Source organism: Epithele typhae (assembly GCF_022376455.1).
Source record: "Epithele typhae strain CBS 203.58 chromosome Unknown BXZ73scaffold_18, whole genome shotgun sequence".
In the NCBI taxonomy this organism is placed as follows: Eukaryota; Fungi; Basidiomycota; class Agaricomycetes; order Polyporales; family Epitheliaceae; genus Epithele; species Epithele typhae.
This window is the reverse complement of record NW_025954209.1, coordinates 365,903-390,858: the sequence shown is the minus strand read 5'-3', so window position 1 is coordinate 390,858 and position 24,956 is coordinate 365,903. Positions and strand designations below refer to the sequence as shown.

The 24,956-nt window shown below is 57.4% G+C and overlaps 6 protein-coding genes across 6 annotated transcripts; 1 reads left to right on the top strand and 5 right to left on the bottom strand.

Annotated features, from left to right (window-relative positions):
- Nucleotides 1-1,844: 1,844 nt before the first annotated feature.
- BXZ73DRAFT_100591 (uncharacterized protein) lies at nucleotides 1,845-10,259 on the bottom strand (the record flags this gene model as incomplete). Its single annotated transcript, XM_048014622.1, has 24 exons — nucleotides 1,845-1,961; nucleotides 2,539-2,604; nucleotides 2,690-2,895; nucleotides 2,973-3,265; nucleotides 3,327-3,355; nucleotides 3,422-3,583; nucleotides 3,638-3,706; nucleotides 3,765-3,775; nucleotides 3,836-4,170; nucleotides 4,241-4,391; nucleotides 4,452-4,707; nucleotides 4,792-4,818; nucleotides 5,329-5,467; nucleotides 5,517-5,536; nucleotides 5,615-7,496; nucleotides 8,040-8,110; nucleotides 8,168-8,230; nucleotides 8,293-8,414; nucleotides 8,645-8,822; nucleotides 9,143-9,153; nucleotides 9,216-9,526; nucleotides 9,625-9,784; nucleotides 9,840-10,107; nucleotides 10,164-10,259. 24 exons carry the CDS (start codon nucleotides 10,257-10,259, stop codon nucleotides 1,845-1,847), a joined length of 5,043 nt encoding a protein of 1,680 aa, XP_047878822.1.
- Nucleotides 10,260-11,178: 919 nt separating this feature from the next.
- Nucleotides 11,179-14,118, bottom strand: BXZ73DRAFT_89541 (uncharacterized protein; the record flags this gene model as incomplete). Its single annotated transcript, XM_048025325.1, has 7 exons — nucleotides 11,179-11,357; nucleotides 11,410-11,488; nucleotides 11,510-12,207; nucleotides 12,228-13,170; nucleotides 13,228-13,747; nucleotides 13,797-13,871; nucleotides 13,922-14,118. 7 exons carry the CDS (start codon nucleotides 14,116-14,118, stop codon nucleotides 11,179-11,181), a joined length of 2,691 nt encoding a protein of 896 aa, XP_047878821.1.
- Nucleotides 14,119-14,514: 396 nt separating this feature from the next.
- Nucleotides 14,515-15,237, bottom strand: BXZ73DRAFT_89540 (Asp/Glu/hydantoin racemase; the record flags this gene model as incomplete). Its single annotated transcript, XM_048025324.1, has 1 exon — nucleotides 14,515-15,237. The coding sequence occupies one exon, from the start codon at nucleotides 15,235-15,237 to the stop codon at nucleotides 14,515-14,517; it is 723 nt and encodes a 240-aa protein (XP_047878820.1).
- A 967-nt stretch (nucleotides 15,238-16,204) lies between these two features.
- Nucleotides 16,205-18,474, top strand: BXZ73DRAFT_45618 (pseudouridine synthase; the record flags this gene model as incomplete). Its single annotated transcript, XM_048019542.1, has 10 exons — nucleotides 16,205-16,402; nucleotides 16,543-16,628; nucleotides 16,689-16,794; nucleotides 16,848-16,929; nucleotides 16,983-17,124; nucleotides 17,177-17,255; nucleotides 17,307-17,370; nucleotides 17,428-17,448; nucleotides 17,501-17,580; nucleotides 17,641-18,474. 10 exons carry the CDS (start codon nucleotides 16,205-16,207, stop codon nucleotides 18,472-18,474), a joined length of 1,692 nt encoding a protein of 563 aa, XP_047878819.1.
- Nucleotides 18,475-18,641: 167 nt separating this feature from the next.
- Nucleotides 18,642-20,511, bottom strand: BXZ73DRAFT_100587 (major facilitator superfamily transporter; the record flags this gene model as incomplete). The annotated part of the gene is made up of 10 exons (XM_048014621.1): nucleotides 18,642-18,677; nucleotides 18,733-18,905; nucleotides 18,967-19,000; nucleotides 19,050-19,375; nucleotides 19,470-19,488; nucleotides 19,541-19,700; nucleotides 19,748-19,823; nucleotides 19,876-19,888; nucleotides 20,204-20,269; nucleotides 20,338-20,511. 10 exons carry the CDS (start codon nucleotides 20,509-20,511, stop codon nucleotides 18,642-18,644), a joined length of 1,077 nt encoding a protein of 358 aa, XP_047878818.1.
- A 915-nt stretch (nucleotides 20,512-21,426) lies between these two features.
- Nucleotides 21,427-24,632, bottom strand: BXZ73DRAFT_76895 (uncharacterized protein; the record flags this gene model as incomplete). Its single annotated transcript, XM_048022535.1, has 5 exons — nucleotides 21,427-22,258; nucleotides 22,309-22,662; nucleotides 22,713-22,897; nucleotides 22,953-23,865; nucleotides 24,298-24,632. 5 exons carry the CDS (start codon nucleotides 24,630-24,632, stop codon nucleotides 21,427-21,429), a joined length of 2,619 nt encoding a protein of 872 aa, XP_047878817.1.
- Nucleotides 24,633-24,956: the final 324 nt, after the last annotated feature.

Here is a 24,956-nt window from a genome sequence, read left to right as displayed (position 1 = left end):
AGAGAAGATACGGAAGTTGAACGAAAGCTGCACATACTACGAACGTGGGGCGGCACTGCAAGAAATCTAAGTAGGAAGGCGAGGGGAAGGTGATGAAAGGTGATAGCAAGGGACTAGGCGCGAACGGCAGCCCGACAGCCGCGTCCCTCTGGCATAAGCTTGAAAGGCACACCCCCGCCGTGAGGCAAATGTCCACGGGGAACAGGTCATGTGGAAGAAGCATTGGCGGAGATTAGAAGACTTCTCAAGGTAGGGAAGATAGACCAAGTGACCCACGCAGACCCTGACGCAGCGATGTGGAACGAGCTTTGAAGAGCCGCACGCGGCACCAGCTTCTTCAGGAGACTATATGATGTGTCCAACGTGTTCTTGAACCATAGAACAGGCGTTTTCTCAGTTTGACATCTGCAGCGGTCCGTGAACGATCGAGAACTCACGATACAGTTTGAACTCTGTCTGATTTTAGGCGCATCCTGATCAAGTCAGAACCGCGTGCGTAAGACTGGATTGAATCTCATCCAGAGTAGATCGATTACACTAATCACAGGATGCGGGAGTCGGACGGGGCCCCATAAAGTAAGATCGTCCTGATTAGACACAGCGTGGAGGGATTGAGGATCGAAAGTGCTACACGTGTTCTATCTACTGCCACGGTATATAAGGCTGGAGGACCGCATTGGAGCCTCGCCTCGAATTATAACAAGGAGGAGTCGCAGGAAAGCGCACGAATAGGACTTGCTCGTAGTCCATCACCTCGTGGAAGCCGGACCAGAGAACTTCAAGGATCTATTGAGGCAATGTGCGACGTGTACCGCCCCACCTGAACATCGTAGTGTCGGATGAGATCAGCATGGAGGCTAAAGAACGTTTGACGACCCTCACCGTACAGCGTGGGCATGTGGATGTCTGAGAGCCGAGGAAGCGGTACGTCTCGTCCTCGACCCGGGTCTTCTTCTGGCCAGCAGCCCGGGACATCTGCGCGATCGACGCGTCCAAAAACGACCGCTCGCGTGTGGGGACCTTGCAGTGGATGCCTGTGATGTCTTCGAGAGTTTCTGCGAGGTTGTGCTTGCTCCCGGTCACCCTCCATTCCTTGGACGTGGAAAAGACGAATGCGGGCGCGGGGTGCCCTTGCAGCGCCCAGGCCCCACCCCAGCGTGTGCCATCGTGCGCAACGGGACTCCGAGTCTTCTTCGGGGTTGTCGCCAGAACCGAGGTCGTTAACGTACGCGTATGTAGCAGACCTTGGAGAGGACATACCAGTTGATCGTTTTCGACATCTCCAATTTGTTTTCCTTGCGAGTGCAGCAAGCCTCGATCCAGACCCAAGAGTATCCGTCCCGCTCCGCCACAACACAGTCGTGTCACAGACGAAGTCGCGAGGGGTTTCCCCGGCTTTCTTGCAGCGCGCGACGATCGCCTGGACGTCTTGGGACGTCTGCCCGGGGTGGGCAGGATTTTGGCTCCAGGTGCGGGAGAGGGGGCTCCAAGGACGAGGTCGGAGAAGGAGTGAAGCTAGGCGGCCTGAGGACTGGAAACGCACGCTTAGAGTTGGGAAATAGTGGTATGGAGATAGCAAGCCTGTACGCGCATGAGCTCACACGGACACAAAACATGATGTAGAAAAGATATACATGCTCTGAGGGTGAGGTGGCTCGGGAAATGTGTGGTCTCTTCAAGAGATGCGACTGGAGAGGCGAAGGAGATGAGATGGTGACGTTGCTTGGAACGCGTCCACACGTCCAGGCCGGTGCCAGAGCAAGAACGGGTCCATGGGAGCATGTTGGAATTGCTGGTCGCTATAAGCTTTGTGGAGTTGCTAAGGCCGGAATGGCGAAGTCAAATTACGGTAGCTCCCCGGAGCGAGCAATCCTCAGGGCGAGCCCGAAGCCTGAAAAGAGGAGGCTTGGGCGCGCATATGTAGGGGCTGCGAGAGTGGGCTGCGAGACTGGTGGAGGGTACTGGAAAGTCGTTCAGCGACTGTGAGGGAAGTGGATGTGGACTCAGAAAGGACTTCGTAGCGTTGTGGCTTGAACGGAGTCCCAGCGTGGCCCTAACCCCAGACCTGGGTCTTTGGTTCCCAGGCCTTTGCATCAGCTAGGGCCATGCACCCGATGTCGTGCATTCAACCAGCGGCGCCGAACGTACATTCCCGTTCAACACCTTCATCCGACCTTTCAAACCACATACTCTGCCCGACCTCCTCAGCGCCCGCCTGCAGAGGCATGTGCGAAGCGCGATGCGGCGAGGTGGCGGCAGCCGAGATGACGAGACGCCAGATCGGAACGGATAAAGAAGTGTAAAGCAGCTGCCAACAGTGACACAAATGCAGTAAGACAAAGAGTTTTTGTCTCTTCCACCGGGAGCCCTTCCATCATAGCCAAGTTGTGATCCCTCATCTAGATCATCTCGTCCAATCTCGCAGGTAATCCGGGACGACCCCGTCGCCGCACCGCTCGAGAGGTGGCACCTAGTAAGCATAGGCACCTGATCAGCGCCCACCCTCACCGTGTTCCACACAGCACCGCCAAAACTTACCGTGCCGTCGCGCAAGAACGCCCCAATGCGCTCCCACGAACATTCTGACGGCCCAAACAGCTGGGCCTGAGCAGCGCGCACAGCGATGAGACCCGAGATTCATGGAAAATCGGGATGAGCACTAGACTGAGGGCCAAGTCGGGAAACGCACCGAAAAGAACGCCTGCGCAGTGGCAGCGGAAGCGTAGGGCAGGTGGCGCAGCTGCTCCGCGAGCGAGATCTGCGCGCTCTTCTCGTGTATCACGAGCAGCCGCTCTCCGGAGCCCGCGGGAGGAGGAGAGAAGGAGGAGAGCCGCTCGACGGCGCGGTGCGGCCACAGGTGGCACATGTAGTCGAGCGAGGGGAACGCTGCGGGGACTGAAAGACGGGCGCACCGAGGTCCGAGGTCAGCTGCGGGCCCCGTTGCGTAAAAGGAGAGAAGGAAAGGGCCGCACTGATGAGAGGGGCGATTGGCATCCCGGCCACGAGCTCCTCGTTCGTTGGGCCTGCCGTGCCGTGTTCACCCGCGATGTCTCCGCAGCGAACGGGCATCATTCCCAGCGTTCTGAGGACGGTCAGTTCGGGCCGTGTGCCGGGGGCGTCGAAAAAGTGCGAGAGGTCGCGCGGCGGGAGCTTGAAATCGTCCGAAAACATATCGTCGTATTCGTACGTGTGATTCGTGTTGTCGTAGACCTGTTCAAGGAGGGCTAGGAGCGCTTCGTTTTGCATATTGACTTCTAACTGGTTCCTGCGTGGACAGAACGCCGGTGAGCGGACCGTGAAGCATTGCAGGTAGATAGAGGACCTACTCCCAGTCTACCATAGTCGTGCGTAAGGTCTAATCGGACCCAGGGACAAAGAGGTCAGGGATCATAATGAGTAAAGTTAGTAGTGCGATGCTCACGCCGAGTACCAGCTTCAGGTTCAAGATCACCAGAAAGCTCATTGGCCACTCGTCACCACTTGATGACAAGTAGCATCCCGTCCCGCTGGCCGCACTACCAGCGCAATCTCGAAAATAGTTCGTAACAACATCGTTGGCGTGTTGCATTTGAGAAACCCATTGCTAGCACCTCTTCGTCAGTAGATGTATCAACCGGGGTTTAAGCCGCTAAAGTACCTTGTAAGTTTCTTCCCGGATGGACTCCTGAGGATCTGCAGGAGCATCGAACACCATTCGTCCTACGCGCTGAATGCCCGAACGCCTACTTTAAGCTCAGATGCAATGGCATGCCGCGAAGACTCACACCAGGGAATACTGTGGTCACATCAAGTGATATCAGCGTCAACTCCCACAGCCGTCAAAACGATCACGCACGTTGCAAAATATAATCACCGATCACGCTTCCGTGTCCACCGCCCCAGAAGTTGACTCGACTGTCAGGGCCGTCGAAAGCATCCACCAGCGCAACCGCATCCCTTGCTGTGGCAGCTGTGCCGACATACTTCAACATTTCTCGATCGGTTTTGTCGAGACAATGCTGCACGAGCTTCTCCTGGATCGCAGCCCACGCCACGGTGTCGCGCGCAGTCGGGACCGTCCCGTAGTGCAGCCAGTCGTCCCAATCGGGAGAGTAATCGAGCGCTATGGCAGTAGAGCGGAAGAATTCGGCGCGCTCTGCAGCGTCTGTGAAGCATTTGACTGCGCTGGGACTGGGGCGGGCAGATATCTGAGCGTTCAGCAATCCTCAGCGAGGTCAAGAGCGTATAGAAATTCACTCACACCGTCCCGTCCTCGGCCCGATCCAACGCGCCGCGGATCCTCCAGGTGACGATGTCGTACGCGCCCGCGGTGCTGTTGCTGGCGAGGGAAGAATATGGCACGAACCAAAGGTCCACGCTCTCCTCGTGCCGGTCCCCTAGTAACGGAGATCCTGCCGGATCAGGTTCATTAGCGATTGTCCATACGACCGAAGATGCATGCCGAAACGAACCGGACTGGAGCAAGATCGTCCCCTTGCGTTCGACGTCGGGGCTTGCCGGAAGTCGGAGGTAACGAACCTGGCCTACACCGGCAGACGCATTGTGATAGTCAAGCGGTACGCCCAACAGCCCACACTCTGGGACCGTGGACGAATTTCCGGGGTGCATGGCACGAAACATTCTGTGAATGTGAGGGTCGAAGCAGTCGTCGAGAATCCGCAGCTCGCCGATCTCGAGCGGGAGCGCGTTCGGTGGCATCATCGGAGACTGGGAGAATGTGAGATGGACCAACCTCAGCACGCGGGCTAAGGGGTGCCGAAGGTGCAGAACACTAGTGATGAGTGTACTTACCTGGAACGTGTCAAAAGGGTCGAAGAGCTGGGAATGAGCACGAGGAACTAGCAGAAGCAGCTGCGACGCAAGCGCAAGAAACTCGGTAAGTTGTCGAGACGGCATTTCTGGGAGTGAGGGGCACGCGGGGTGTGAGGGGCACGGACGAGGAGCAATACTAATACATGGCTGGCCATGGGAGCAGATCCGACTCATGCCATTGTCGGACCCGCAATTACCTCCGTAGCATCTTTGACATAACCTTCCGCCCAAGTACACCCTGCAGCAACGTGTTCTCGGTACTGCGGTCTTGAGATGCATAGTTGATTTGATGAGTCGATGACCGCAGTCGTGCAGACGCATCCGCGGAAGGGAACGGGGTGGGTACTGGCGCCCGTTAGCGAGCGTCCGAGCGTCAAAAGGATGGATGGTCTTATCTGATCTATTATCTTATTTGCGAACATTTGGCCTGGTGGCGCAAGATCACAGATAAGTAATGGAGACGCACGTCTCAAACGCCTAGCTTGGCAACAGTGCGCGCGCTGTCGGTCCCCATACCTTGCCATCCACTTGCTCCCGCATCGAGGACGTGCGGTGGGGTAAGCGCGCGTAGGACCCGCGGAACACGTACGGCAGCAGGCGCGAGGGGACGGTTCGGACGACCACGGTGAACCCTTCCTTTGTCGACTTCTCCGGGCTGCAGGGGCTCAGTGAGCGGTACGGTTACGTTCATGCACTGCACGTACCCGACGGGGGACTCGTAGATCTGGATCACCAGATCGCATACTACGCACGCACACTACATACTATACCATAGCAGCATGTCATTCGTTCAATGTAGCACCGCCTTCCTCTCGTAGCTGAATCCACCGAACTTGACCTCCCCGTCAACCAGCGCCCGCAGCTCCGTCAAATCGCACCACGAAGCATCCGGCTCGTACTCGTCGATGACCGCGCTCGCCTCCCAGTCCTGGCACGGCTCGGGCCCATCCCACGCCCTCTCCCACCACGTCAGCGTCGTCAGACGAGTCCCGCGCGCAGCTCGGCCGGACAGCGTCCCGACAAGCGCGTCCCGGCGCGCGACCATCGAAGCCCGCAGCTCGTCTTCCCATCCCTCCCCGCGCGCGTCAAGCGCGGTCCAAACTCCGTACCCCTCGTATCCTGGAGCGGCCGAGACGGGGAAGTGTACGACGAGCGTGGCCAGGTTCGGGCAGAGCGGACTCGAGTCCGAGGGGGCGCCGAGGGCGTATAGGGCGTCGCCCGCGAAGATGCCGTGGAGGACCAGGTGGGTGATGAAAGGGCACCGCCGGAAGAGAACGGCGAGCTGATCGCGGCCCCGGAAGGAGGGCTCTTCCAAATAGAGGGTGAGACCACTCATCGAGGGGGCCGCGCAGATGATGGAGAAGAGCCCGTCGAACCAGTCGAGATGGGCGTCGGGTGTGGACAGGCACCCGCAGTAGACCGTGAAGAGGATGCACTCCGGTTGGGTGCCGCTCCAGCCTGAAACGCGGATCCAGGAAGAGTCGTCGGCGACGGCGCGCAGGACGACGGTTGAGTAGGCCATAAACGGCGTTCGTTCTTGTACGTTCGCGTCTCGGGAGAGGGCGTCCCACAAATCATTGTTGGGAATGGAGAAGGGGAGGTTTAAGGAGATGAAGGTATGAGCGGGCGGAGATATCGAGGCTAGGAACGCGGGGAGTATGGATGGATCTTGAGAAGACCTGATGATGAGTCGGTACAAAGAGGGCAAGTTGGCAGTTTGCGACGGGCCGCCCCAGCCAGGAGCGAACTCATGGAGCATTTCCATGAGATTGACACGGATGTCTTGTAGCCCGGTGCACTGTTCCAACGCGGAAACGAAAGATGCGAGAGGAGTTTCCCCGGTATGACGTGATTCAAACCTAGAAAATGGGCTCAATGGTGTCATCCTGAACACTGGATCGGTGATGCAGACTGCTTGAAGGGTGGGCCGCGAGAGGTACGTGAACATATCGAGGGGAACAGAAGACAATGTTCGGAGGACGGGGAGATTCCAGGATGTGTCCACGCGTTGCGGGGCTGCATCGTCCGTCCATACTGTCGTCGAAAGGCGTTCGACTTGAATTTGGAGGGTCTCGAGACTTTCCGCACCATGTTCCAGAAGGGAGAAAAACGCCCAGAAGGCTTCCTCCGAGTTCATTTCCACCACCAGGCTGACAATGCGGCCTGTATGGGGTGCCAACGCTTCTCTGATCGCCTTCGGGATCCCTCCAAATAATACGAGGGGAATAGGGAGAGCCTTGGACCACGATAACATCGCAGATGTAAATTCGATACGGTTCTGTTGTTGTCGCGTTGACAGTTCGCCGTCGTACCAGGGAGAGAGGTCATACAGCGGCCCCATGGGAGATACCGCGGCGGACGCCCACAGACGCGGGGTATCGAGCGCAATTTCACGCCAAGTGCGGCATGTGTGCGCGAGCACGAACGGGTTCTGTCCGTTGTAGACGTATTGCTCGAAGATTTCCGCGAGTATCTCTGGGGGAAGGGCGCAGTGGATGGGCGTGAGGGAATTGTGGAGGGAATGGAGAGCAGATGCGAAGCGCAGGTACTCCTGTGCGCGGGAGCAGACCCAAGCTTGTACACCACTTCTTGAGAGACCAGCGAGCTGTGCGCGGTCGGAGGAGGGTATATTGGCGAAGGCGGGAAAGGGGAGGGCGTCTGCGACAGCAGCCATAGTATCAGAGCTAAAAAGAGCCAGATGAGCGTGTTACTCAAGAAACGTTAAAGCAGACCCACCAACGCACCTGGGGCGACCGAGGTGAGGAGGAGGAGGTTGTTGGTTAATTCAGCTCACTGTGTGGTGACGTGGCGCCCGAGTCGCGTGACCCCTCCTAATTATTTTAAATTTCACATCTGTTGATCATCACAATCGTATGAAGTCCTCCCCGACAAGTAAATGATGTTCGACATGGTTCTCTATCGCAGGTTGACATTGAAGATGATCGGGCTTGATTAAATCGCACCCAGGCACCACAGTCGGGGATGACGAGGAGGCTGTGTGCCGATAATTCTAAGTACTCGGAGTGAAACAAATGCGAATATGGATAACATCAAGTCAATCTCAAAAGCGACAAAGGAGCAAAGGAGTGGATGAGGGCATCATATAAGTGTAGGGTGTGTTGGATCTATATGGAAGTCCGATGCAACCAACCATGTAATAAGCGGGGCTATATGAGGTACTTTGAAATAAATAGCCGTTTGGTGTGGTGACTAACGTGCTGCCTTACTGTCTACTGGATGCGAAACCTTTCAAGAAGGATGGGATCACGTCGTCGCCGCACCGCGAGACGGGCGGCGTCTGGCATCGTATGCGGAGCGTCATTAACATTGTCTTAGCAGATGCCCAGACACTCACCGAGCCGTCGAGGAGAAAATCTGCAATACGTCCCCATATACAAGGAGTCGCCAGAGTAGACGTCTGTTCAAGCAGTGGCAATTAGAGACTTCAAATAGAGACGGGAGAAGGGAGAATCGACGCACTCCAATCGGGGCTTGCGCAGTGACTGCCGACGCTTCCCGGAGGTTCGGCAGCTGCTCGTGAACGGGCACCAGCGGGTGCTCTTCGTCGATAATGACGAGGCGCTCCGGCGATGGTGACGGCGCTGAAGCGCACACGGCCTCCCCCGGCGGAGTTGAAGTTTGTATTGCAATGGGAAGACTGCAGAAAGTGACTGTTCCCCTACAGTGCTGAAGTTCGACAGGCGTTCCACTGCGCGGTAGGGCCAGAGGTGACACATGTACCTGGGTGATGGAACTGGGATGACGGGCCCTATAGTGAACGGGGTATCAACTAGAGTGGCGATGACCGAAGAGGTTTACCACTGTCACTTACTCAGCTCTGGCGCAATCTGCGCGTTAGAAAGGAGGTTGGCCAAAGTTGGGAACGTAGTCATCTCGCGGGAATCGGGTTCCAGTGTAAGGTCTCCACAGACTATGGGCATCACGTCCAGGATCTCTCCCTGCATGAAGACATTATAATTCGCCAGTTCTGAGAGCAAAATACTGAGCATCTATGCTTTATGGTCAGCACAGACTCGGCGTGATCCCCGACGTGTGACTTGCCTTGTTCTCAGACTCATTTCCACGTTCACCGGCATCAGTATGCTGCTTCATAGCACTGTTTGTATGGCGGACATGCCGAGTCCATTGCTGACATGTTTAGTTGAGCGAAGGTTTTTGTCTCGGAACGGAGGTAAATACCGAATAGGAGTGCTCGTTGGCGTACGCATATGGGTTGCGCGGACTCTGCAGCACAATGCGGCCGGCACGCTAGCACGGGGGGCCTCGGTCAGGCGCGGGGACGAGCAACGACGAAGATGGACATCCGTACCTGGGGGAACACTGCAGAAGACGGCGATCAGCCATCGCCCACTAATGGACGAGTAGTATCAGAGTCGACGCACGTTTCAGAAAATAGCTGCCAATCAGCGACGCCTGCCCTGTCCCCAGGAAGTGGACGGGCCTGCCGGGCCCGTCGAGCGCATCCGCGAGCGCGGCGAGGTCGCGCGCCGTCGCCGCCGTCCCTACGTACTTGACGAGACGGGCGTCCATGGTCTCGAGACAACGCCGCAGGATCGTGGCTTGGAAAGTGGACCACAAACGCACGTCCTGCTCGATCTCGTACGTGGCGTTCCGTTCGAGCTTTCTCCCGCGGTTCGGGTCACGCTTGAGCGACTGGGCAGTCTCGACGAGGATGTTGTAGCGTTCCCCGTCGCTGAGTGCACAGTGAACCTGCCCGGGTCTTTGAAGGGAGATTAGAGTTATAAAGTTGCTTGAAAGGAGAGTGGCTGAAGGCCTGCTGAAGATACGTACATGGTCGCACCGGCTGGATCGGGCGCGCCGCGGACTCGCCACGTCACGATGTCGAACGTATCCCCCGTAAGACGCCTTAGTGTCAAGGCTCGCTCTATGAATGCATCATGGGAGAGTTTCGCGTATTCATTAACGTTCATGGTACTTCCGCCTGCGAGGTCTGCGCGTTGTCCGTTCAGCGCCAACGATACGTTGCGCTCGAGTGAAACACGCACCTGGGCTGAGGAAGATCGTCCCTCTGCGAGACTGGGCAGAGCGTGCTGGCAAGCGGGTGTAGTACACCCTTCCCGTCCCTGCCGACCGGTCCCCGTAGTCCAACGGGACCCCTAGGAACCCGCACTCCAGGCCCAGCGAGTCGTCAGCCGGAGGTGAGCCGCTCCAACTATGCCACTCCCGGCATTTAACCGGCCGGAGTTCTCCAACAGCAAGAGGCTCGATATCGGCCACGGCAAAAGGGACTACATCCTTGACTATGAACGCATGCTGGGAGATGCACGACTCAGGTTCACGACGACGACGAAGCTGCGACAGACACTCACCTGAGCAGACTCTTTTGGTGGCGACCATGAAGTCGCCCCCGTGTGAAGACCTGGAAGAGCAACTGCCAGACACAGAGCCCGTCGCAACGAGAACATGTCTGAGGCCAGGGGAGGGGATAGTATCTGGGAAAAAGGATGAGATGTGGCATCTCCATATATAGAGCATCGAGCTTTAGAGTTCCTCACTGTGCAGTTGGACGCCGAGGTACTAGGTGCGCATACGCACGCCACGAGATGCAAAGAGATGGTGTACGTGGAGTGCCAAACCTTAGAACCGCCAAATCAAGATGCAAAGGGAACGCTCAGGCCTCAGGGGTCATGGTGTCCTTCTCGCTCTCGGAGTACCTGATGCCAGCAAGAAGCGGCATAAACGCCGTCAGTCTTGACAGTTTCATCGATGGCCGGAACAGCACTCACCGGAATATCGGAGCTTGGTCCTACGGGCGTATCGCCTGCGGGAGAACAAAGAAGAGAACCGCAGACTGGGTTTGATTTTGGGAGGCGTGGCGCTGCTCGTATCTTTGTCATGTTGAAGGCGCAATTAGAGTTGGAGTGGAGGCGATGGTCGGGGGAAGTCAGCGTCCTAGGCGAGAGCAAGGGCGTGATTAACCAAGGAAAAGACAATAAATTAGAGGTATTGTACTCCATCGGTCGACGTGGCTACAGAAACAAATGAGATGAGAGCATGACACGTGGCGCAGACAGAGCGGACCGGGAGAGGAAGCTCTGCATCCGAAAAAAAGGATAGGGAGTGCGAAGGAGTGGGGGGGAGACACATGTTGTGGTGACGGACGAGGTGGACTAGTTAGGGATAGAAGGTGGTGGTGGTGCGAAGGAGCGTGACGTGACGAAGGTGGCCGAGGGTGGAACAGTCACAACAACGATCGTGGGATAGAACAACGCACATCAAGAACGTACGAAAACAAGCATGTGCGACCAGAGTACGAATCGAAGATCACATACAAGGAAAGCCGGATCTGCCCATGTTGACAAACATCTTTGTGTCAGCGTGCACCTAGAACAGACAGACGAAGTTGCTGGGGAAGATATGGCGGCCAGGCTGTCTCCGGCCTTCGTCCAGCAGTTCGCCGCTCCACCAGCCGTCTTCTGGCGTGGCGGTGACTGCGATGATGTCGCCCTCTTGGAAGTCGAACTCTTCCTCGATCGTGGCACGGTAGTTGTACATCGCCTTGACTGTGACAGAAACAGTCAGCGTGAGCATGGGCCATCAATCCCAATAACATACCATAGAAGAGCACGCCACGACCATCGTCGGTATACTGCCCCGTGGGTGGGGGCTGGTTTCCTGCTGGGGCGGCTGGCGGCTGCGGTGACGGTGCTCGTACTTGCTGGGGTTGCTGCTGGGGCGGCTGCTGGGGCGGCTGATAATACCCGTTCATGGAACCACGATTCGAAACGACGGCCAGCGAGCTGTCTGTCGACGGGTACCCAGTGTGTTGGGGTGGCTGCTGGTATCCTGGGTATTGCTGCTGAGGTGGAGGCGCACCATATTGCGCCTGCTGTGGCGGCGGAGGCTGCTGGTACGGAGGTTGCTGGGCGGGTGGTGCACCATACGCAGGGGCACCGGCGTACTGCTGTTGGGCCGGGGATGGCGCGACGTACGGCGCACCATTTGGGCCGGCGTTGTAGCTCGGCCGGCGTTGCATCTGCTTCTGCTGTGCGGGCGGCGCGCCGAAGTTCTGTGCGGGCGGCTGCCCCGCTGGAGGGCCTTGTTGGGGTTGACGGAACTGGGAGGCCATCTCGTCTGCCACGACGCGCCCACTCGGATCGAGCTGGATGCCGATGCCGGGGCTTGTCGGGCGCTGTTGATGGGCGGGCTGCTGGGGGATCGAGATGGAGCCCTGGCGGGCGTTGGAACCGGAATGTGTATGGCCTTGACCGGTGGGTGGGCGACTGAAGCTATTCCGGTGCACCGCGGCGGGACTTGCGCTGCGTGAGATCTGCCCGAATGGTTGAGGACTCGGGCTCCGCCCCTGCGCACCGATGCCCGCCACGCCGCTGGATGTCGGCCTCGCAAGCTTGCCTCTTGAGGCTCCGAGATACTGTTCGAGCGGCTGTTTGACCTGCTAATGGACTTGCGTTCGCCAGGAAGGGACTGCTGATAATCGGCAAGGACGGTTTGGACAGACATGCCGCCAGGACCAGTCGATTGAGGGGGTTTCATGAAGACGTTAGTTATTGGGTTGGGAGAAGCAGGCCGTGACGTCGCTGCCTGTGGAGGAAGCGAGCCAACGACGAACTCGGCAGACTTGCGGTAATCGCGGTTGGTGGCTGGCGCTCCACCTGGGGGAGGAGACAGCTTGCCGGTAGGGTCACGGCGAGACGCAATCGAATCAGGAGGAGACTGCTGTCCCGAGGGCGCCTTGAATTGCCCGCTGCGGCGCACAGTGCCTTGGCTCTTCAGCTCATTCATCTGCCGGGCAATCGGGTCATCGTCTTGTCCCACCCGGGGGTTCATCTGAGAGCCGTTCGACGTCGGACCGACGTGAGCCTGGGGATCCTTGGCGAGGTCGACTTCGTAAGTACCAGCACCGACCTTCAGCATCGTTCGCGCGGTGGGGTCAATGGGGTCGGCCTGAGGATCCGCAGGACGCATACCCACATTCGGTGTTGCGCGGCCATTCGTCATCGAGCCACCGTTCGGTGGTTGCATCTGGTCCTGCCTCAAACTCTGCCTGCTGCGTGTGTCGACATTGGAGAGCTGTGGTCCCGTCCCTACACCTGTCATGTTCACTGGATCCTCCTCAGGCTCTGGCGGACCCTGCTGAGGGGGTAAGGGCTGGCGAGGGCGTCTTGACTGGCGGACGAAGGAGGATGAGTGGGTAGTGGGGCGCTGTGACGAAGCGGGCTGCGCATCGGGGCTGGAGTAGTCGATGAACGGAGGGGGGTCAGGGATAGCGCCACCGGTTCCATAGTCGCGTACGAAGCCTTCCATATCCCTCTCGACCTCGAGCTGTTCCAGTGCGAGACGAAGCATCTCACAAGACTACGACCGACACGAGGTGAACAGGGAAAGCGGTGGTAACGTTGAATGCATGCTTACCTCGTCGTCAGACACACAGACCGTCGACACTGCATTCGCATATGCCCACATGTTGTCCTTCATGAACTCGATGCGCTCCTCCTCCAAATCCTGGCAAGTATCGCAGAACTCCTTCCAACTCCGCTCCCACTTTTGCATTGTGTCCTGCAGCGCGCGCGCGAAGTTGGCGTAGTCCCGCTGGTTTGCTTGTACAGTCTGCTGCGCGCGTTCGAGCTTCATGTGCACCTTCTCGAGATCGCGGCCCTGGATAAGGGTGCTTTGGGCGGTGTAGGAGTTGATGCGCATGCAGTCCTGCTCGTACTTCTCCCGGGCACGAGCGACGTAGCCCTCTTGCGTCTGCTTGTTCTTCAGATCCTTTTCGATCGCCGCTTGAGGACCACGCTTGTGCTGCTGCTGCTTCTGAATGAAGTTCTGGGATGGTACTTCGAGTTCGGCCTTGATCGCCTGAGCAACAACCAAGTGGGACGCTGCCTGCTTCTCCGTCTCCTGCTTCAAGGTGTCGATGGCAGCCCGGAGTTCGCTAGGGGAGTGTCGGTTGGGGTGTGAATGAGCCGACGATGGATACGCACCCAATCTCATCCCTGCCCAGCGTGAATTTCGACAGACCCGCCAATCGTTTCGCGTACTGCTCTTCGATAATGGCCCTGGAGGTGCCTTAAGAAACGGACAGCGAGGTAGAAGAGAGAGCACACACCTCTCTTTCCAGAAGTTCTTTAACTCCTCTACTGTCCTCGCGCCTCCGCGCATCCGCGCAAACAGAACGTCCGCTCCACCATCGCCGAGGCCCCAGAACGCGTTGCAAAAGTCGTTAGAGCGTGAAGTAGGATCGGGGGAACCAGAGCGAGCAAACTGCGAGAGAGAGGTCGTGGACGCCTGTCGCCGGGCAGACATCGTGGTCGTCGTTGTACGGGGGTAGGCTCTCGATGTTTCGACAGTAGTGGCAGGCTGGGAGAGGTTTGATCTCCGACGATTTACTTGCGTTTCGGGGTTTCAATAACTCTTCACAGTGCAGGCCCAGAGATCAAGCGCCGCTTCCGCCCTTTTGATGTTCATCAACGCATCCATGTCGCCCTGCTCCTGCCGTACCCTCACACCGCCTATGTCTCACAGCCATGTCATTTTGCATATCACTGGTTTCATCCAACGCTTCGGCCGACCAATGATTCGTGTCCCGCACAGTTTTGAAACAGTGACGCGGCGTAGCATGGATATCCATAGGTCTCCGGGTATGCAAGCGTTTGTCCGCAGTCCGATGTGCAAAATGCCGAGCACAGCTGCAGCCTGCGACTAGTCGCGCATCGCCCTGACAAGCCCTTCCAGCACCGTGACTCCGCTCCTCACCGCGTCCACCACGACCACCTGCTCCCCAGCGCAGCCCCCGCGGATGGCGCGTTCCATGCCGCTCATCCCAGCGCACCCCATGATAATCGTCCGCGCCCCTCTCCCGACAATCTTCGCCGCCGCCACGCCCAACGCTCCTGTTACGATCTCCGCCCGCGCCTCATGCAGCTCGAGCGCGCTCATGCCGGTGCTCTCCACGCCCACGAAGGCGCCGCCGAGGTCAGCCGACCCAAAACGGCTCCGCACCCCGTCGGTGAGCGCAGCCTCCCAGTACTGCCCCGTTGTCACGACTCCGAATGGCCGTCCGAGCGCGAGGGCGTGCATGATGGATGCCTCGAAGATCCCCAGCACGGGTTTCGTAGTATGCTCTCTGAGCATCCCCACCAAGGGATGGTCGGAGAAGCATGCGACGAGAAACGCGTCTACTTGGTGGTCTTCGGCCTCGCCGAGAAACGTTTGCAACGAGGCGAATGTGTGCGCGGCCGAGAGGACGGAGGTCGTAGAGTCGTTGACCGATGGCGGTGACTGGTCTGGGCCCGTGTGGTACCGCAGACTCAACGCCGGGTGGGTGAGGTTGGCGAGGATTGGCTCCAGAGCTGTTGTCATCGACTGCGAAGAGTTCGGGTTGATGATGACGATGGAGATCAATCCTTCGGCGCCGTTTGACATGTCGTTGGTGGTCGGATGAGGGTGTGAGCACTGAGCGCTTGTGTTGCGCCGTGTGATGTTGGTATGAAGATGAAGATGAGACTCCTGGGAAGGAGACCCCATGAGCTGCCTCACTTAAGAGCTGAGAGTGAATATCTCGTGTCAGCAGACCCGCCATCTGCCATCGGTTCGCAGGCTTTTACTAGTCAGTATCTTCTTCCGTCTATCTGGAGACTTGTATCCAACTTTATCAATATCGAAGCCCGACTCCAGACGCTCGTAGTCGTAGTATGTAATAACCAACTGGATTCGTCAGGTTGGGAGTTTTAGCGGTATACAGGTAGGCATATCCCTTGGATGATATCACTGCCTCTGTGTTTCATTGTTTTTACTTACTTCTATACTTACACTGAACGAGGAATGCAGTTGGTCATATATAGGTCGGCAGGCTTGAGCACACTAAGCGTCGCCAACTCGACCCTACTCGACCTGGCGCGGTACATAGAGGCTCCGGGGGATTGAATGTCTAAGTATATCCAATTATTATGCGCTCTTACCGGGCGTGCCGGCCCGCCAACGCTATGAAATCCGCCTTTTGACAGCAGTCTCCCCTCTGTGGCTTTCGCTCTTTGTGTCTCCTCCTCGCAGGCTCAAGAGCCTGGCATCTGCAACCATTGCTTCTCCATCCAGAACCGCTGCCTCTACCCTCAGGAACAAACTCTCGTCAGCCACACAAAGAGTGCACTGTACGCCAATCCGTCGCATTCAGTCGTCCTACACCCGACACACCATCTCAGAAATCTCTCCGACTCGACATCCCAACAAAAAAGGCCTCCGCTGGGTTGAACCTCAAAGTCTGGCCGAGCTGGAAGTGGCGGATCGCCTCTCAGCCGTCTACTCGACGCGCGTGCGCAAGCTCACCAGTCGCCGCTTCCCCATCCCCGTCTCGGACAACATCACATTTCGACTGCTTCTCGCAAACCTAGTCATGAATGCCCAGGAAGAAACCTCTACTCCGGCGGTGGAGATACTCCCTAGCAATGACAAAAACCCTTCGTCCGTAGGGCTGAAGAAGGTGACCCCGTATTGGCACCCGTACACGACGATGGCGAAGGGACGGTGGCTGGGGCGGGAGCTGCTGGAGGTGGTGTCGACGGAGTACCGGGACCGTTCGATGGACTTCTATGTGCGTTTAAGCTATTTTCTCTTCAGCCTATGAAAGTTTCAACTTTCATTTGTGGGTGGCCTGCGTACGATAGGCGGCGACGTGCTCGGCGCACCCCGGCCCTTCAAGACCATGTATGTTGACAACTATCGCGGTTGCAGCGATACGCCATCGAATCGGGAGTCACCACCATCAACGGTGTTGTCGCCAAAGCCGACCACATCTTCCAGAACGGCGATAGACTCGAGTCAGTGCTAGTCTACTTGCACCATGCATGGGACGCTCATTTTGTGTATGCAATTTGTAGGAATGTCGTGCATCGACACGAACCAGCGGTCACATCAACGCCAGTGAAGATCCTTCATCATGACAAAGAGCGCGGCTTTATTGTAATCAATAAGCCTGGTTCGATTGTGAGTACACCTACCTCTGTCTGGTTCCAGCATTTACCGACGACGTCACATAGCCGGTCCATGCTACCGGAAGATACTTCTACAATAGTCTGGCGGAGATCCTCAAGAACGACTTTGGCTTCGAGAAGCCGTACAGTAAGTTTTGGATCATTCTTGAGTTAACGCTCTCATTCATGGCGAGAACATAGCTGTCAACCGATTGGACAGGCTAACATCGGGACTCATGATACTACCCCTCAACGCGAAGCTCGCTACCAAGCTCACCGAGGAGTTCGTGCAAGGGAAGGTGAAAAAGGAATACATTGCGCGTTGCGAGGGGAGGTTCCCCGAGTAAGCACCACACATGTCCTCGATTCCCCTCAGCACGTTGACTCTACGGCAGGGAGGACGTGGTCTGTGAAGAGCCTCTCCTCACTATCGACAGGCAGATGGGATTGAACGTCGTTCACCCTGAAGGAAAGGTGAGTTTACGCGTCTACTTCCTGGTCTCGACCTGATATACATTCATGTAGCCCGCGAAAACCCTCTTCAGGCGCATACGATACGATGAGTACAACAATACCAGCGTAATCCACTGTGAGTCCATAGTTCTGTATTTTGATTATGTCTGTGGCTGACGACATTTCTACGCAGGCTTCCCTCAAACCGGTCGATGTATGCGCCTCTCTAGTCTTTGGGTAACATCTGGCTAACACGATGGGGGCAGCCCACCAGATTCGCGTACATCTCCAGTTTCTCGGACACCCGATCGCAAATGACCCTCTCTATTCGGACCCAAGGATCTGGGTGAGTGCAATCCTCACGACCTCCCTCTCGCTCTGCTTAGACTTGTTCCGCACGATGTAGGGCGATAAATTAGGGAAGGGCGGCATCGACACCACCCCCAGCGACGAACGCTCCGCTCCCCAGGCGCCCGCGCACCTCGTACTGGACGGCCCGAACCCTGAGTCCCTGTCCCCGAGCCCAAACCAGTCCGGCGACGCGCCGCCTTCGACCGAACGCAAACTCTTCCCTCGCGAAACCGGCCACGACATCGGCATGGGCGCCCCAGTGCCGCTGTCGGCGCAAGCGGTGGACATCATCACGCGTCTACGCAACATGAAGGACGAGGACGAGGATTGGGGTCGCTGGCGGGACGTCGTCTTCCGCGCGAAGGGCAAACTGATGCCGAGCATCCTGCGCGCGCCCGTCCTCCATGAACCGCCTCCGAAGAAGAGGGCGGGCAGGCGGAAGGAGAAGAAGGCCGCTGCGGCGGCGGCGGCGGCCGAAGCGGAGAAGGCGGCTCTGGAGGAACCTACCGACGCGACTCCGGCCCCGGGTACAGACGTAGCGGTGGAGGAAGACAATGCCACCGCGCCCCAGGCAGAGGCGACACCGGTCGCAGACTCCGCCCCCGCTGAGGACATCAACAAGCCCGCGCAAATCACTGAGGAAGATGTGATGAAGCTTGCTGCGGAGGACGCTTCGGCCGCATCTCAAGCACCACCCCCTGCCCCGGAGTTGATTGTGGACAAGAACGGGATGTACTACTGCTCAGAGTGCTTTGTTCCGTTGCACGAAGACTCGAAGCCGGAGACGTTGTACATCTTCCTACACGCACTACGGTACACGACGAGTCTGGGAACATTCGAGACGGAGATGCCGGAGTGGGCTGCAGAAGGCTGGGATTGGGCGCGATAATGGTATCACATCGAGATGCTGACTCGCAATACGCGACAGTTGTGCACCGTTCTAACATATCACTACCCAGGGCACCAACAGTGCTATAAGCTTTTGATCACCATCTATCCTAGCTCCGCTTTGAGTCTTCCCGATCTTGGGTCAAAAGCGTTTAAATCCACGTCCTTCTACTCCTCGTGCTCCTCCGCCCGCTCCCACGTCTTCTCGGCAGCGTCGCGGACATAAAAAACATCCAACAGCGAGCGCGCTGAAGACGACGTAGCCGAGGTTGCCGCCGAGCCAATTGTGCTCCAGCGACGACGCAAAAAGCGACGTGGACGCCGCAGGCCCGATTGCGCGCGCGACCGACGCGAGCACCTGCGCGATCCCGTTCACCGCGCCCAGCGACCTGCTGTTCGGCGCCGACGAGTGCACGTACATGAACACCGTCCCTGACGCGTCTCCGTCAGCAATGGTGCCACTGCTTGACACACAGACCGCTGAGAGACTCACCGAACGACATGTCCATGATGCACAGCATCGTGAGCTGCAGCACGATGAGCGCCCACACGGTAAGGTCACGTCGCCCGCGGCACGCGCGACGGCGCTGATCGCGGGGAAGAGCGCGAACATGGGACGAACGCGACAATGCCCGTGCGGAAGATCGTCTTGGGGCCCCAGCGGTCGACGGCGGGCGCGAAGCAGAACGCCTGGAAGAGCCGTCGAGCACGCCGACGGTGCCGAGGATGATGCCGATCGTCGGCGGAGCCATTCCAAGGCCCCCAGGCGATGGGCGTGGAGAGGAAGAGCGGGAAGAGGGCGAACCAGCCAACATCGATGAGGGCGAGCGCGCCGTAGTGAGCGACAGAGAGCAGGACGGGGCGGATGAGGAGCGACCGGAGAGGGGGAGGGGCGTCCTCGTCTCATCAGAAGCGACGGCAGTGGAGGTCGCTGGAGTTGAAGGAGCGGTCTGGGAGGAAGAGGGAGAGCGGCTGGAAGGGGAGGATTCGACAGACCGACGACGTTTGGGAAGGTCTAGGAGAAGGGCACAGTCAGGTGGGTGATGTTCGAGAAAAAGGACGGAGACAACTTCTCTCAAAAAGACGGCGGTGATGATGAAGCAGACGGCGGTGAAGGCAGATGCGACTGCGCAGGGGAGGAAGTAGGGGTACTTGCCCCAGAACGGGTGTGAGAAGAGGTTGGGCCATTGGTCCTGCGGGCGCGCCAGGATACCTCCTATCATAGGCCTGTAATCGAGGTTAATGGCTTCACAAAGCGGGTGGAAGCCACATACGCGATGGTCGCGCCGAGTGACCAAGAGATCGGCAGGCAAGCGAAGCCTTGCGCCATATTAGTGGAATCAGTGAGTTCTGAAAGTGCATAATGAGCACAACGATGTTGTAGCGAACGACTCGCACGCACCTCCTATGACGCTCTTCATGACCCGGTGTTCCCGTTGAGCACACCAACAAGGCTCCGGCTGTTGAAGCCGTCATGATTCCAAGACCTTCGACCATCGCGCTCGGAACTCACCTAACAATCAGACCAATGAAGGTCGGGACAGCCCAAAACACAGCATCGAAATTACGACGCCAAAGAGGCCGACGAGCAGCACCGGCTTCCGACCGATGTGGTCCGATAGACGCGCCCATGGAAGACGAAAAGGGCCTCTGTGGCAAAGAAAATCGATTCCTACCACCAGAACATTAGTATCGGCGTCACAGCACAGCAATCCGAATCAAGAACTTACGATCATCCCGGCGTAGTAGCCCACCTTCTTGGGATCTCCGCCCGTGATGTCGAGTTCACTGATAAGCTACACGTTGAAGGAAGCATCGGACGTCAGCACTAATAATCACGTATGCGACAACGAAACGAGAGTACCTGGTTGATGAAGGGAAAGATGGTCAGCCCACTCATGGGCTCGCTGATGTGCAGCAGCATGACGATCCCTATCTGCACCATAGGCAGGGGTGTCTTCTTCTTGGGCTCGGCCGGGGCCCGAGCCTCCGTACGGACCTTCGCAAGGAGGGGGGCGGTCTCATCGAGGTCCTCCATGACGCAGTCTCCGTTGGACGTAGTAAATGCAGGAGCGAAAATGTACTGCGCTCCAGATGGGACACGAAACGAGCGAGTGGGAGCCGACGCGCTGCTCTGCTTATATGCACTGAACACCTGTGGGCGTTTGGTTGCTGGTCTTGTAAGGGTCCAATACGCGATACGGAATTGGCTCACCGAAGTCCGGAATGACTCCGCGCGAAGTTCCCGAGCAAGCTCAGAGTCGAGGTCTAGCCACCAGAGTGGAGTGGAGGGCGCTTCAGTAGGTCTGGAATTCAAAGCTGGAAAGAAGTTTTTGCTAGAGGATGAGTCATTCCGTCAACTTGAATTGCAAAATCACGTAAGCTTACCTCGATGCCGGGAAGGGGATTACAGAGCTTCAGACCTCTTGGAGACAAGGCAAGAGCTCCGGGGCAAGTCTGAAGTGGTGCAAGGTCAGTACGAGCTGCGCACAATCTTTTGTGGCCTCCGATCACCGGTGGCGGAAGTTGAATCATTGAGCCCAGAGGCCGGGTTTGTCGGAGCCGCGTGGCTTTACGCTTCACGCGGGCCCGTTGGAAGACGGATCGGCGGCATTGTGCTAGCCTTACAGTAAATCTGGGTATATCCTGCATGAAGTATGTAAGCAGGTCTGCTAGTCAACCACGAGTACAAGTGCATGCCAGGTCTGTCAGACGCCGACTTGAGTTTTGCTGGTTCAGGTGTTCAACGTTCAACGTTCAGCGCTAGCCGGCATCTCAACAAATCAAGGCGCTGATTACCGCTTCTGAAGATCTGACGGCCGGCCTGTCTTGCACGTCGCGTGAAACGACGGTTTCTTTGTAGTTTCTATAAGGATTGTGGAATTCCATAGCTACTAGTACTGCGAGTAAAGCTAAACGTGAAATATGATAAAACATCACTCAGCGATGCCTCTCACTCTATCTGCACGTCTGCCTGAAGCACGTCAAATCGCCCTCCACTGAGACACACTCGGGGCCGCTCCAGGCTGGGTTGGGTCGGCGCTGGGACAGGGGCGGGCGAGGCGCTCCTGCCTTCTGGGCTGACAACGAACGACGAGAATCCGCCGACGCTGCACACGTCTCTTCCAGGTAGCTTCCAGACGGGCGACAAGGGCGAGTAGGCAGTCTTCCCCGAGAAGTTCAGCTTCACTGTTGTATCTCCCTGGATGGCCGGTTCCACGACTTGGGTGCTGATGTCCAAGTCAGTGAACGTCTCAATACGGGGTGGGGAAGTGGAGACGGACGGAAAGGGGGATGACCGAGGTGCAGGCAAAGTTTTTTGCGCATGAAAAGCGTAGAACTTGGGCACCCGTTGATCTTCGTAGGGGATACGAGGCATCTTCAGAGGTAGGGGGACAAAACTTGAAGGAGAACGTTCCCGTATGCGTAAGCTGGATTCGCCTTCCAGCGCGTCGGCACTGGTCAGGCTAACAACTGATGAAGACGAAGCCGATAGTTGGCGAAGGCGCTTTTGCCGTGCCGCATCTGCGAGGTCTTGGAGACGAATGTTCGTGGTGACCGACAGCAGACTGCCGCGGCTGAGGGCAGATTGAGCGCGCCGACGCTCGCTGTCATCGTTGTCGATGGCTTTGCCCCGCCCGATGCTAGAGGAGGGTGCGCGATGCACCGAGGCCGCACGACGCTCGCGAGGCTGCATCATGGAGGTTGATATTGGCTTCTCGGAGAATGCGCGTCTCCTGGTGGGGAGAGTAGTAAGCGTAGAACGCGCGGCTACCTCTGCGTAACTGCGAAGGGACGTCAGCACATGAATTATGCCCATTCGCGAAGCACCCACGTCGGACGACCTCTCGCAGCCAAACCCTTGCCATTGCGGGAATCTTCGGACAGACGAGGTGCGCTTGGAAGCGGAGGCAGAGCCGGAGATGTCGGGATGACCTGAGGGGCGCTTTGCGTCCGCCCTCTGACGACCGCTGCGAAGCTGCGCTCAAGCGCAACGTGGGTAGTCGGGCGTGCGTCTACCCCACGCCTGTTCCGGCCGACCTCGGAGAGTGGGCGACGGATCTGGAGGTCATCGCCGAGCGGAGGGCAGACGGCACTGTCGATGATGTCGCGGTCGAGGCGCGCGCGAAGCGGCGGGAGGCTAGCGCTTAGTTCAACGGAGATCTCGCGCAGCTCGCGTCGAGGGCCACTACTTCGATCGTCAGTCCGGATGATGCGGATGAAGAGGTCGATGCTTACATATTCTCGCTATACTGCTCTGCTGCGAGTGCAGCGAGATTTTCCATGCTGCGCCGGTCAAAACTTGAGTGCCGCCTTGACCTGCTGGGTCTGGCGGAATCGTTGATCATCGACAGTGACTTCTCGATGCCCTCGGGTTTAAGCGAGAAGTGCTGTCCCACCAGCCCTGTACGTTGAACGAGCACCTACATACATGTCATGAGCATCGGTGATGGAGTAATTGTGTCCACATATACGCACCCATGACGACCGTCGAGATGATTTCACTTGTAGAGTAGGAGTGGATGCAGAGACAACAGCCTCGTTGAAGACACCCGCTACACGGACGGTGGACGAAGAGGCATGATCGGAGTCGCCTTGACATCTGCCTTGCTCGTCATGGTCGATTGTCGGCGGTGGTGAGGTCCGAGTGAAAACGCCTTCTGGATACGAAGAAACGACAGGTGGGTCACTAGATACCGCAGCAAAGGCAGAGGCAGAGCTAGAGATAGCATTGGCCGAGAGAGCAAAAGTTTCGTCACCAGTCGAAGAGACAGAGACTCTTGAAGGAGCAGGAGCAGGAGCCGAAGAGACGGACAAGCGTTGCTCAACAGTAGACGCAGAATCTCCACAAGCCGGGCCGCATGTAGCAAGCATATCGGAGCCCGCACAGCAATCTTCGGAAGCGGGTGCTGTGTTTGTTTCGCGTTCCTGAGGTGAGCATGGCGTTGCACCGAGCTGTAGAAAGCCAAGTCCAATGCTTGATCCGTCTGAATCAACTTCGGGCGTCTGGTCGCGGTGAAGGAATAGGGGAGAAGAGTCCAGAGTAGGGGGCGATCTGAGCTTCGACTCTGGGCGCAACGTCGACCACCGCAACAAGGGGGACCGAGACATGTGGCCGCTGCTGTCCGAGCTTTGAACTCGTGAACCAACGCCCGAAAACCAGCGCGTTTGAGGAGTACTGGTTGCAGACACGTCCGAGGGTTCCGTGACTTCGGCAATGTCGCTAAGATTTTCAAAGCGAGGGTCCGTCCAGGGATGGGACGCGTAGTCTTCCGAACCCGAAGGTCCCGCGGTAGAGTCGTCGGACTGATCACCAGGGAGTGTGAGGGTAAGATAGCGAGAGGGGAGGTCGTCCAAGGAAACCGAGTTGTCGTGTGCAAAACACGTTGAGCTGTATGATGAGGCGAACGGCGGAGAAAACGACACATGTGATGCAGCCTGTGCGTCGGCGATCGTAGCCTGTTGGAAAGTCGTAGGCTGATTACAGGGGTGTAGGGCACGGGTTTTGTAGGATGTTACGCGATGAACTGGATGTATGCGTGCATTTGCACCCAGAGAAAAGGGAGACTCGTCATCGGGGTGGGCTTGAAATGGAGGAAGCAAGAGAGGCGTATGGCGACGAGCGGTGGGGGAGGGATAATGAGTGACACGTTCGTCTTGATTTGAGCCGACGCCTTTTGAGAATAGAACGGGAGTGCTCGTGAAATCCAGGACCGGACGCGTCTCGGCGAGAGGTTTTTGTGGGGGTAAGCCGTGGGGCACCATTGGGGGACAGACACCGCGATCCACAAGGTCCATACGAGAAGTCGCCAGGAAGACGTACCCAATGAGCCCCATTATTCCCAGTCCAAGAAGAGTCGCAAATCCAGGCGTAAAGCAGGACACAATCTCCACGAACGCCTCCACCACAGGTCCAAGTCGTTCATCCGAGTATGTTACCGTATCTTGGGTCCATTCTTGGGATGCAGAGGTATTGAGAAAGACTATGCCTTGAGATATCTTGAGAGATCCTTCTGGCAGGGTCTTTGGAGGCGCATAGTGGGGCAGTCGATATTGAAATGTAAGGATGGATTGAGCCCATGGCGGTGGTGTGTCGAAGATGATGAAAAAGAGAGGGACGGCCGATGCCAGCATGCTGAGTATGCTATCAAGAAACATGGTGTGTGCGGGAAAGAGGTAGCGCAGTGGAGGGATATCGCTAGAGGAGGTGGAAGAGAGAGAGAGAGAGAGAGCGGTTCGGCGTCTCCCCTAAAGGGAGATACCCCGGAACCCCACTTAGACAAGCCCAGTCGCGGAAGAGAGAAGTACAGCTGCGTGCAGAAAGCTTGTCCAGGCGCTGAAAACCGCGACGCGCGTCGCGAGAAATGGGAAATTAAATCGAAATGGTCGAAAAATCGCCAACGGTGACGCGAGCGCGTTTCTTCTCCCCCTTTCCCTCGTTAGATCCCCCGACGTCCATAGAATGTTGAAGAGCGCATCAGG